General features: G+C 38.1%; 1 protein-coding gene across 6 annotated transcripts in view; it reads right to left on the bottom strand.

Annotated features, from left to right (window-relative positions):
- Window positions 1–13,028, bottom strand: part of DGKI (diacylglycerol kinase iota) — a 447,458-nt gene that overhangs the window by 45,548 nt on the left and 388,882 nt on the right. For all 6 annotated transcript variants that reach the window (XR_005021317.1, XM_036864403.1, XM_036864404.1 and 3 more), the window contains one exon: window positions 6,210–6,235. Coding sequence is in view for 5 of the 6 variants with exons in the window: in XM_036864403.1 (XP_036720298.1) it covers window positions 6,210–6,235 (26 nt within the window). In the remaining variant the exon portion in view is untranslated. The remainder of the gene's footprint in view (window positions 1–6,209; window positions 6,236–13,028) is intronic.

Below are 13,028 nucleotides of genomic sequence, written 5' to 3'. Positions count from 1 at the left end.
TTAAAAGGTTAATTAGTTAAAAAAAAGTTAAATGTAAAGAGATGTGGTTTGAGATGAAAAGACTCATTATCATAAAAATATCAATTCTCTTTATACTCATGTATAGATTCATGCAATTGCCATGAAAATTGCAACACAAAACTTGATAAGCTGATTCTAAAATTTATATGAAGAAGCAGAAGTCCACATACAATCAAGACACTCTTGAGGAACAACAAATTTTAGGTATCTCCCAGATATCAAGATTTCTACCAAAGTTACAGCAATTAAAACAACATGGTATTGTACAGAAATAGACATACGGGTAAATAAAACAGAAAAGGGAATCTGGAAACCCACAAATATGGGGAGACAGAACAGGCTTTGCAAGTCAGTGAAGGAAAGTCCCCGTTTGAAAAGATAAACCACAAACTGGAGAAAATTTGCAACACGTATAGTCAACACAAATTTTTTACCTAGAATACATTAAAATGTTTATGAATCACGGAGAAAAAACAACCCACTGGGGAAAAATGGGCAAAGGAAATAAAGAATTACATAGAAAAGTAAACACAAATGACCTACAAATATATGAAAAATGCTCAATCTGATATGTAATTATTTAATGCAAATTAAAATCACAAGATACCATTTGACATTGCCACCAAATTGGCAAAAATTTTTAATCAGTTAATATCAAGTGTTGACAAAGATGTGGATTATTAGGAACTCTCACTGCAGTTGGGAGTATAAATTAGAATGATCACTTTGGAAAACAGTTTGTCATTTTGTGATCAGTTAAATATGTGTATAACCTACCACCTAACTATGCCATCGCCAGGTTTAAACCCTAGAGAAATTCTTGCCAATGGACACCAGGAGGAGTTATGAAAAAGAATGTTCATAATATTGTTTGCAATAGCAAAAGGAACAAAAACAAAGAAAGAAAGAAACCCTGGAGCCTACCTAAACATTCATCAGCAGAATTTGGATATATAAATTGTTATATATTCATACAACAGAACACTATACAACATGAAAAATTAATGAAATGAATATGATGCTCATCAACAAGGATGAATTACAAAAGCATTATTCTGTAACAAAGGAAGCAAATCACAGAAGAGTTTGCAAAAGAATTCAATTTATAAAAGTTCAAAATAAGCAAAACTATATACATATACACACATATATGGAATACATCTATAAAATATATATTTATACACACACACATATCCGTAGGTGAAATATGCATACGTGTAGTAAAATGATGAAAAGAAACAAGGAAATTTTTAACAAAAAAAGCAGAATAGTAGTTATCCCCATAGGAGAGGGAAGAGAATGTAATCAGAAAGGCAATCACGAAGCTTCCAGATTACTACAAATATTTTATTGTTTAGACTGGGGGCTGGGTATACAGTGGTTCCTTTGGTTATAATTTAAACTGAGCAGATAAATTTTATACATTTTTATGAATATTTCTATTTCAGTAAATGTATATGTACATATATATTTATACTAGAGAGAAATAAGAATCTATGGTATTTGAGCCAGAGACAGCCACCGATGTATTAAAGAGCTTTAGGCCTACAATGCGTCTACAATGCGTTTCCCCGCACAACCCACTGCAAAGTAAAACTGCCTCGATTCCTGACAGTGGCTCGTCCTTGGGGACTTACACTGGTGATTATGGCTGTTACAGCTTTTATCTCCAGATAGCCTCCACTCCCATTCTTGTTCACTGTGTTACTGCTGCAACAGAAGAACTACCATATAAAGTGAAAAAGAACCGTTTTTACCAACAACAGGTCTGGGGGCTAGGACAGGAGAGGGACACCTGCTTCAGACATGCCAGGGGGAATCAGATTGTTGGCATTTCCTCTCAATTAATGTCTTTTACTTTGTAAGTGAACAGACATTGGTTGGAAGCTGACCCTCTGTCAGTGCCCCAGCACAGAGGCGTTCTGAGAGGCCGTAAAGCAAGCAAGCTAAGAGGACAAGACAGAATCTGAGAGCTCAGAGCAGGCAAAGCAGCCTGGGCACCCACCAGAGGTGGCTCCAGGGGCAATAGGCACTAAACGCAGAGGAAACTTGTAGGACAGGGCAATTCATCACCATCAAGCTTATCTCCTGACAAGGAGTAGGACTCTGGCTTCCAGCTGTAACATTAAAACGTAACGTTCCCCCTGGGACTTAGCATGGCAGGCTTCCCTGAAGCTTCAGTTTCACTCAGTTAACTAATTATGAGAGAATGTGACATTGGTATTTACTTTTTCTACGGGGACAAATCATTCCCAGCAGGAGGGAGAAGTTGTTATTTTTGATCTGTTTTGTTTTGTCATTAAAAGGAAATTACTCACACATTAGTAAATAACCTCTTGTTAGAGGGAAATTTTTTTCTTTCTATAATTCTATCAATTCACCTGAATGCTGACAATCACTTCTTTTGTTTTCTGGGGACATGGTGGGTAAATGAGCAAGAGGGGAGTGTTAGAACTGGGTTTGAAAATTAACTCTACCACTAACTAGCTGTGTGATCTTCAGCAAGTTATGTAAGTACTGTGAGTTTCCCCCACTAAAAACTGAGGAGAACACATTTACTGTGTAGTGTGCTTTGTTAAAGATGAAATGATGTAGCTGAAACACTTTAGCACAGTGTCTCTGCACAAGAAGCACTCAGTAAATTTTAGCCTTTATTCTTAATGACTCTGATACTCTGTGATAAAAATAGAAACATTCTACATTTCACTTATGCCTTATATCATCAATTTCCCATATCTAATGACCCCGTATCTAATCAGAAACTGTCCCTTTACTTTGTCACTGCAGGCTAAATTGTGTATTAACCATTTTACTCCTCCTCACCCAGATATTAAAAAGGCTTCCAATAAAATTTAATATTTAATGATAATGTTGAAAGAAACATTTTTCACACCCCTTCTCCTCCCCAGCACATCTTTTAACTTGTCCAAGGCAGTATGTAATGCTGAGCAAACATCATAATATACACATACTTCCTCATCCACTGCTGACACCAACAGCATTATGCTCAGGGTGCTTTTAACAAATTGGAAAGTGATTTCACAGATGATTTCACAATTGAACTCATAACAATCCCATGAGGTAGGCAGGGTAGATACGAATAGCCTCACTTTACAGGTAAGGAAACTGAAACTAAGAGGGAAAATAACAAAGCCACAATATCCAAGCACATTTTCCATGAAAGGATAATCTGAGGGGATGGAGAAGGTCAGGGTTATTGGACTTTGGAAAATAAGATTTTCTCAGGAATGAAGTCTGTTCTGGGGATAGCCAAAGAGACCAGTCAGAGAGAGGAATAGGATCACTGGTGGAAAGCAAACAAAATAGAAAGTCAAGAGGCACAGAGCTTTCTTTTCCAATTTCACAATCCATTTGCCCAATGTGCCTCGATTTTTCTACCCATAACTTTGAGAAAGCAAAAATGCTACTTCTTACCTCCTCTCTTACAAGTACACTGCAATATCATTACTGTATACAAACACAAGCTTGATGACATGATACTCAAGGTTTTATGCTAACCACAGCAAACATGAACACTTTAAAATGTATAAACATAAGAAAACACATTTTAAGTGCTAATAGAAAATCTTGGTGATAGAGAAAAGGAAAAGAATATTTTTCCAAGGATACATGGGCTAGAAGACATGAAAATTAGGTAAGATTAGGTCAATCAGCATTATAATTTTACATTACATATTTGAATCATTTTTGGAAGTTGCAGAATCAAACTAAGAGGCACGGACATGTAATAAATGTTTTGAAGCCATGGAAATGTAAAAGCCCTCTAATGTGGATAATGTTTAATTAATCACATATACCCACTTCTTAAAATAATCGATTCTGAAGTGCTGTTAATACTGAACAAGTCTTCTGGGTAGTTGTCACTGTTCAGGACTCCCCAGGACATTGACACTGCTTGCTGATAGCCCATAGCCCTTAAGAATTCCTAGCGGACTACAGAATTGTAATTCAGAAGCCCATCCCCCTTTATTCTGGAATGGGAGATTAAGTTCTTACAGACAGGAAGGCAAATGCAAACAAAGGTCATTAAAGGAAACCCTAGTTCAAAATAAAAACCAAACACAAATTTCTGGTTTATCATTTGAACCGGAAAATCTAAGGACCTCTAAATATGCAATAAAAAACCTAGTCAACACCAACACTGATGAGCAAAATAGCATATAACAGTAGGTCATCATTAGGTGGGTGATGCCTAATTCTGACTTAATAGGCCTGAACCTAATTTCCCCTGTGATTTTTCATAGAACATGATACAACTTCATTCCAACATTGGGAGAGACTTTATGATACAGCAGCAGAACAGGCCTACTTAAAAACTCCACCTCTCTCTAAGTATTCAATTAATGAACATCTTTTGAATGTTTGCTATTTGTTGGGATCTATATCAAAGAACTCACAGTCTAGCAGGGGAGATAGGTAAATCAAGCATCAAATTTTTAAGTTAAATTCCAGAATGAAGAAAAATATACGATGCAATGTTAAGTAGGGCAGAAAGCTCTCACGGATGATGATATGATTAACAACGTCTCAAATGGTAAGTATAAATTGTCTATGGCAAAAAGGAGGAGTGCCTTCTGTCAGAACAGCCTGGCTAAAAGCAGGGAAACATGATAAACGTGCTGAGTTTCAGAAATTAGATGTAATGCCGCATGGCTAGAGCACAGAGCATAGAGAGAAGGGGAAAGATGCCCAAAGAAGCAGTAAGCAGTAGAGGAAGACAAAGAGTCCATCACTTAGGACTTTCTATTCCACGTTTAAGTTCAATATTGGAAAGATGAATATAATTATTGTCTATTGAAAAGATTTCATCCTACAGGCAAGGAGAGTAGATTTTTACCATAATCAGTTTGCTGATATGTAGGTATACAGTGAAATAAAAGAAGGAATTCTAGAGGTATGGCTATCAGTTAGAAGACAATTTTAAAGGTCCAAGTAAGATATGGAGTGGCCCTAAATGAAAGGAATGGGGATGGAAAAGAAAACAGAGGTAAAAGAAGAATAAAAAACAGAGCTGATAGAATTTAGTGGCCAGGTAGCAATGAGAGGGTGAAGAGGAAAGCTTAAAACAGCTGTCTTTTTTTTTTTTTTAAACTTGTTTGGCTAAATAGATAATGGTGCCTTAGCTGAATGAGCATGAAGTGGAATGTCAGTGGTACTCTTAGAGTCCTGGCTTATCCCTCTTTTATAAAAGATTAATCAAATTTCACTTTGTATTGCAGTACGTATGTGTCATTTCATTGCCCCCTTCCCCAAAAGGGGATCCATCAGGCTCCTTGAGGGAAAAAGTTCTGTGTCACACATCACATTGTCCCTGCACATAGCCCCATACAGCATATTTGTATAACATGATTATATAACATAACTGACTCATTGCAAACACTTAATAAAACATTTCTGAATGACTGATTGAATAAATGTACAACTCCAAACCTTAGATGTGACAAAACTACACACTTTATCCTTTGAATAAAATAGTCATCTCTTAAAATGCAAATAACTCACCTCAACTGCATAACAGCTCAGACTACTACCAATTTCAGACTCATAACATTCTCTGCAAATCTCAATGTCTACTCTGGAAGGGACTTTTGGAAATACCTACTACAAATCCCCACTTTAAAGGTGAAATCTGTGACTCAGAGAAGTTACATGACCAGCCCAGAGTCACACAGAGTACAGTTGACGCTTGAACAACACGAGTTTGAACTGCGCAGGTCCACTTATATGAGGAATTTTTTTCAATAGTAAAAACTACAGCACTACAGGAACTGCAGTTGGTTGAATCTGCCAATATGGAGGAACTGCAGATATGAAGGGCCAACTCTAAGTTACACACAAATTTTCGACTGCACGGAGGGTTGGTGCCCCCAGCCCCTGCATTGTTCAAGGGTTAACTGTATCTGGAGATGGGACAGAAATCAGAATATGTTAAGCTTTGAAATATCTGTCAACCAAAATAGTTGTAACAGATTTGAAGATAATACAAGACATCAAATTTAGCTAGAATGCATTAAGTTTTTAAAAGCGCTTCACACTGTGCACTAAAAAAACACAAGGCAAACATCTTAAAGACATTTTCTTAAATAGTTCTTCCCTCTGACAGTGAAATGCAAGGACCACAGCTCAACTTTTAGTTCTGAATTAGTATAAGTAAGACAGATTCTTACCGTGATCTTCTGAAGAGACTGGTGACCTAAAATGAGATAATAAGCATGATAAATCTTTTGTAAGCGACACTGATAATTATAGGTACAACAATGATCAAGAATAAGCTCATAGAAATTACACTCCCAAAATTCAGTTAAATAGAAATTCAGTATAGTAGTAGATGGTGTAATTGATGTGTTGGTTGTATGGTATATTCCAATTAATCACTCCCAAAGCTTACCTGGATTGGTTGAGTGGTAGATGTTATTAAAATAGTCTATTAGCATGGTGATGTAAGACTGAAACAAACTTAAACTGTCTGGATTTATCACACACAATAAAAGAACTCACAATAAAAGAAATGTGGTGATGGATGAAATCCTGTGACGTCACTAGTGCTGAAGGCCAGGCCTCCATAGAAAATACCAGGGATGTAAATAAACACTAGATTAAGTGTCTGTAGGTAAAAAAGAAATCTACTTGGACAATAAAAAATGAGACAGAAGTAAGAGAAATGGCATGTGCCCTTATCAATATTGCTTTTCGCTTCCACTCACTGTGGAATTTAATGTTTCAGTGAGTATGATGTAGACCGTCTACATGTTGGCCTTATGTCTCTAAACCTGTGAGAGTCAGGATGAGGCAGAAGGGCAACCATTGGGATCCCACAGAACTTCTACAAAGTGATAACTTTTGCATATCATTTGAGGCTCAGGTCTAATTACAATATTAAGATACCAACGGATCATCATATCAACTCCTTTCACAATAATGACCTTTTCTTTCTCGGCTATTAATTGAGTTACTTTGAGCAATACAGACACAACTTTGTTGATGAATTCCCCTCAAGTTTGAAAGATACAGTCTTGACTACTGACTCATGCTTTTCTTGGGAGAAAGAGAGATGCATAATACTGCATTCAGAGGTGTTAGAATTTTGAAGGGAGAGGGAAGAAACCAGGAGGGAGGGGTCCTCTCCTCTAAATGATGGGCCTGCTGGGGCCCATAGCAGGGAGATGACCAAAGGCAAATGCATGAGTTTGGTAGTAAAGCTACCAAACTTTATATAACTAATATTCATGAGACATGATGACAAACATTGGGGCAAGAATCATTCAGTGGGTGCATAGTGGTTGAAGGACAATTTTGGCTACTTTGGGATGCCCGATACCACTTTACTTTATCTACTGATCAGAAATATTTTTGTCCATTATGTGAACAAACAGTACAGTATAAAGACACAGGAATAATGGTGAGACAGCCTTGAACTTCCATTGGGTGGCAAAGTGAAATCATTTCAACCTTATAGGTCTCTTCAAGTAGACTTCTGTGTGTGAAAACTACAGAGGGTCCCCAGATCTGGTGGAGAAGAAACTGGCATCTGAGTGGTGGACACGGGAGCAGAGGGAGGGAACCTGACATGATACTAAGTCATCACTGCGGTGTCAGCTGCTTGAGAAACACTGCTGGGCCTCCTCAGGTGGAGCTGATCTGTCCTCTCCCTGGAGTCCCCCTATTTCACACTTTCACACACCAGTCTTCCCACTAGGTTGTGAGCTTCTTGGAACCTAGGACCATGTCTTATTAGAACATAGTGGGTCCCTGATTAAAATGTATTAAATTGCATTAATTTCAGCACCACACACTAGAGTTCGGACTCAGACACACTCTGGAGCTCCTCAGAAATCACCATGTCACCTTAAAACCACCTTTGAGTTTGCCAGCTCCTAGGTCAGCTGTGAGGGAAGGGTCTAGGGAATGACCTGAAGCTCCAAATTAGTGACAGTGTGGGCACTCTCAGAGCCAAAAGACATCCTGTGCCCCCTACAACAGAGATGACCACCATCAAACAAAGGGGCAGACGGGGCTGAACAGAGGTGAAATGGGATTGACATATGCACACTACTACATTTAAAATAGATAACCAACAAGGACCTACTGTATAACACAGGGAACTCAATATTCTGTAATAACCTAAATGGGAAAAGAATTTGAAAAGAACAGATACATGTATAGGTATAAATGAATCACTTTGCTGTACACCTGAAACTAATACAACATTGTTTATCAGCTCTACTCCAATATAAAATAAAAATTAAAAAAGAAAAAAGAAATTAGAGAATTTCTTAAGTTGCAGAGGTCATGAAAAAAGAGTCAGCAACAAGGAAACATCTTCACTCCTGGTGTTTTCTGATGGGAAGGAAGCAAAGCATGTCTTAGGTGGTTTGCAATTAATTTCTCACAGAGCTACAGGAATAAAGGAAAATCCATGCCAATGGACCACTAAATGTCTCAGGTGGAAGGCCAGTGAGGGTTTTTGCTGCCTTTCTGTAAAAGCAAAGCACTAATATTAAGTCTGAAAAATTCCAGATGGCTCCTTGAGAGCCCCAAGGGGATGCCTTCCGCGGTATGTCCAGGCAATGGGGAAGAACTATCGATTTCAGACTGTTTTCTAAGGATTAGTCATGTTGAGTTTCTGTGCTGAATGTCTCCCACACGCCTGGGTTTGTGGAATTTTAAGACATATGGAGTATTTCAATCCTCACTCAGTATTTCACCTTTCACTGGAGCGAGTCACTAAATTATTCCACTGAGACGTGTACATCATCCATTATTGCTGGAAATGGGCATAAAAAGTTTTCTGGAACTTAGCTCAGGAGAGATGAAATATCATGAAATCAGCAGTATAAGTTATTTTTACAACAGAGAGGTTGAATCCCCGGAAGAGATAAATGTTCCTTAACCTGACAACAAAGGAAGGAAAGAAAGCTCACCGCTTATTCCTCCCACTGTACCTGAAGAACTGTGGCTTTGTCCCAGCCTGTTCATTCCTCCTCCACGTACACTTTATCTTGGAGAACCTATCTGCTCTCACAATGCGGACTATTACTTCACTAGTGCTCAAGTAGCTCCAGGATTTAGAGTTTTCCCCCTCACTTCTTTCCTCATCCCTAGTCTTTTATTATGGGCTACAGGATATTTATACTTGATTTTGCTTTGTTTTATTGGTTTTGGTATTGTTTTACATTTTTATTTACATTCATTCAAATTCAGCAAAGACAACGAAAACAAAAACTCAAGACCTGCTTTTAAAAATCTCTCTCCTATTTTATGGACCCTGAATAATTATTATTCAGATTTGAATCTTTCCCTTTATGTTGATTCAAACCTGAATAATAGTTATTACTTGAGATCCTTTTAAGTACCAGGCACCGTGCCAAGTGATGTGGATCAAAAAAGAAACAAGATATCAATTTCAAGGAACTCATAATCTAGTGAAGGAGGAAAATATGTAAACAAGTGATTATAGTATAATGAAAAAATGCAATAATCAAAACGTGTATGAGTAAAGTGGTAGCACAGAAGAGAGGGGGACCAATTCTCTTCCAAAAAAAGTAAAAGGTGGCTTCAAAAAGCAAGAACCATCTGAGCTGGGCTTTGAAGGATAAGTAGAAGCCTATTAAGTATGAAAAAAGAACTCCATGGGGTGGCAACAGGCATATGAAATAGGGGTAGAGATAGGAAATTTCATAACATGTTATCAGATATACAAGCAACTCAGTGTTGCTCAAATGTAAAGGAGTCATAAACATCAGGACTAAAGACAGAGGAGGGAGGGGCGTTTCATGTAGGAGCTGAGGGGCCAATTTGAAGTGCTTGTCATTTACCTTCTAAGCTACACAGAGCAAAGTTCCGAAGCAGAGAAGTCACATATTCTCACCTGTGCTTTTGCTCGGGCAGCTGTAGCGAGCAGACTACAAAACAGCAAGAATAAAGGCAGAAGACAAGCTACAGACTAGTATCGCAAAACTGCCACGTTAGTATCTCCGCTCTTCAATCCTTTTTGAAATTCATGGAAAGTAACAGGGAGAATAAGAAACAGAAAAGGAAGTATCATCTTTGGCTAAACTAGAAGATGTCCCTAAACTGAAATTATTATATATGAAGAAGAGCAGCTATAGTAAAATTGGACCAAGTTTCAGGGAGACAGAGTGTTTCAATCTTAACTGAGGAGACATGAGCTACATCACGGACCACAAAACCTATGACAGAAAGCCCTCCGCTCTGAGCCATTCAGTAGCAGAATCAAACCCTGGAGGAGAGAGCTGCTAAGAAAGAGTCTGAAGACAAAAGATTCAAAGTCAAGCTTCCGGAAACACACCAACCCACTATCCCTAATTATCCATCCAAACTAGGGGTTCCAAAAAGAACTCACCCAATACAAATATGAGTAATGAACAAAAAGGAACCATCATGACATCTACACAAAAATACCCAGAGAAGAGAGCAGGACAAGGATCTTCTGAAAAACAAAACTCAGGCTGAGAACATCCTAAAAAGATGATGGCACGAAGCAGGTAAAAACTGTGAACAAATCTCCATGAAATGGATAAATGGAATAAGGAAAGGAAGGGAGGAAGGAAGAAAACAAGGGAAGGAAACAGAGTCTCTGTGAACAGAAACTTAAAAGAAGAAACACAATGCTCAAAAAAATAGCTAAAAGATGACAGTGGAGGAAAACAGCAAAGGTTTGCCCAGATCTTTGAACTATTAAGTTACAGAAAAAAACCCGTGGGCTTTCCCACAGTGTCACCACTGCAGTGGGAAAAAAAGGGATTAAGGGGAAGTGAATAACAATTAAAACTATATTAAGTAAGAATCCATTCATTTATTTATCCCTTCAAATATCTGCTTTGTGGAAGTGTTTTGCTTTTTAACCACTTTGATTTACTTTTCTGTAATTTTAATTGGAACACTTGCTAGTGAAAGTCCCCTTCCCAATGTTGACCCTGATTAATTGAATATCCATACTTTTCTTTCCTTTTAAATGAAGGCAAGACTTCTCCAGCTAGGGTACACATGGGAACTTGAAAATAAGGGAAGCCTCAGGAAAATAAGACACCATTTTTAGATGGGGAATTATAAAATTTAACTGGTAAAATATTTTTAAAATATTATTTTTATGCTGAAACAGGCACAGCCATATTATGGATCCCAAAGCAAAAGTTGCTTGAATTCTTAAAGCAATAAAGTTAAAAAAAAAAAAAAGAAATCTGTGTTTGAGACAGTCAGCTTCAGGAATGTCTCCAAGGTCCCCAAGGGGATGAGTTTGTTCTCCTCTGCTCCCAAGGAAAAGACAGAAAATGTGAAATTATCCACTTAAATACAGCTATAACATCCTGGAACGAATTATTTTATAAGATTAATGTATGCAGATATCAAGAATCTGAGGGAATGAGACGTAGAGTACACATCAGCTGCGGCTACTGTATTCGACAGGGCTGCTTCTAGAATTTGTCATCACTAAGACACAAGGAATGTCTAAGAAACACAAAAATGGTTGTGTAGATTGCCTTCCATCAGCATGTTTCCTTTCAAAGCCTCTAATCTTTCCAGTAGATCAATCACAAGGCTGAAGGACACTGAAAAATGTGCCCAATGTTCTACCAGCAATGTCATAACAATAAGAGCACAGGAGTGTCCTAGTTAGGATAGTGAAAGTCTTTAAGAAACACTGCACTTCTTGCAATGTTTTACTGTTTTCAATCAATAAACCTAGAACGGAGATGATGGGCATCGTGACTAGTTCAGCCTTTATGAGGTGGTGAAATGCTTTGCAATACATTTTAGATATGGGCATTTTCTTGGCAGCCTCCATGAAATCTCCAAGCTCTTCCTAACACAATACCTTCTTTAAAAAAAATTAATTTTTATTGGAGTACAGTTGCTTTACAATGTTGTGTTAGTTTCTACTGTACAGCAAAGTGAATCAGCTATACGTATACATATATCCCCTCTTTTTTGGATTTCCTTCACATTTAGGTCACCACAGAGCACTGAGTAGAGTTCCCTGGGCTCTACAGTAGGTTCTCATTTGTTATCTATTTTATACATAGTATCAATAGTGTATATATGTCAATCCCCATCTCCCAATTCATCCCACCAACCCCCTTTACCCCCCTTGGTGTCCATATATTTGTTCTCTACCTCTGTGTCTCTATTTCTGCTTTGCAAATAAGATCGCCTATACCATTTTTCTAGATTCCACATACATGCATTAATATACGGTATTTGTTTTTCTCCTTCTGACTTACTTCACTCTGTATGACAGTCTCTAGGTCCATCCACATCTCTCTTTTTTTATTTGAGTAATACTGTCCTGACTCTACTTTTTTCAAGCCTCTATAAAATATTTTGCTTTTATGTTTTTCATCTCATGGCTTTAATTCAGTAGCATCCATGGCTTTCCTACTTGGCCCTTCCTTGGACTATCTGTATCATTCCCTCCCTTGAAGAGAGAGAGGTCAACAGACTATCCATTTTACATATTCTTTCCTAAAAACAGATTAGATGAATACTGGGGACCCACCTATATGGGTCTGTTACTTTTTGGAGAGAATCACCCACAAATGAATGTTAATCTCATTCCCCAGTGTCCCCAACACATATACCCTCCACTGAGATTTTCTAAACCACCTCCTGGTGGGGAGCTGGCAACCAAAGGGGCCACCACATAGAGGTGAGCTTGGAATAAAAATATAGGACAGGTGTAAGAGGCACCTGAATAGGCACAAAAGCAGAGATTCATATTCTGAAAATACTTAGCCACAGATTATTTCTATAAGACTGTGGATGGGGAGGGAGCTCTGAGATATTCATACCAACCCACAGGCCTGGCTGGAGGAGCCAAGGCCCTTCATTTCCTGGTTACCATCATGCAATTAAAAGAGAAAACACAGGAGGAATGGCAGGGTGGTCTAGAAGCTGTGCTACCTCTAGACTCCGCCCGGCACACTGCAAATAAAGCATCCTCGGCTGCGAAGTCCTCGTGAACGAGG

Source organism: Balaenoptera musculus, chromosome 9 (assembly GCF_009873245.2).
Source record: "Balaenoptera musculus isolate JJ_BM4_2016_0621 chromosome 9, mBalMus1.pri.v3, whole genome shotgun sequence".
In the NCBI taxonomy this organism is placed as follows: Eukaryota; Metazoa; Chordata; class Mammalia; order Artiodactyla; family Balaenopteridae; genus Balaenoptera; species Balaenoptera musculus.
This window is presented reverse-complemented; position numbering and strand designations above follow the sequence as displayed.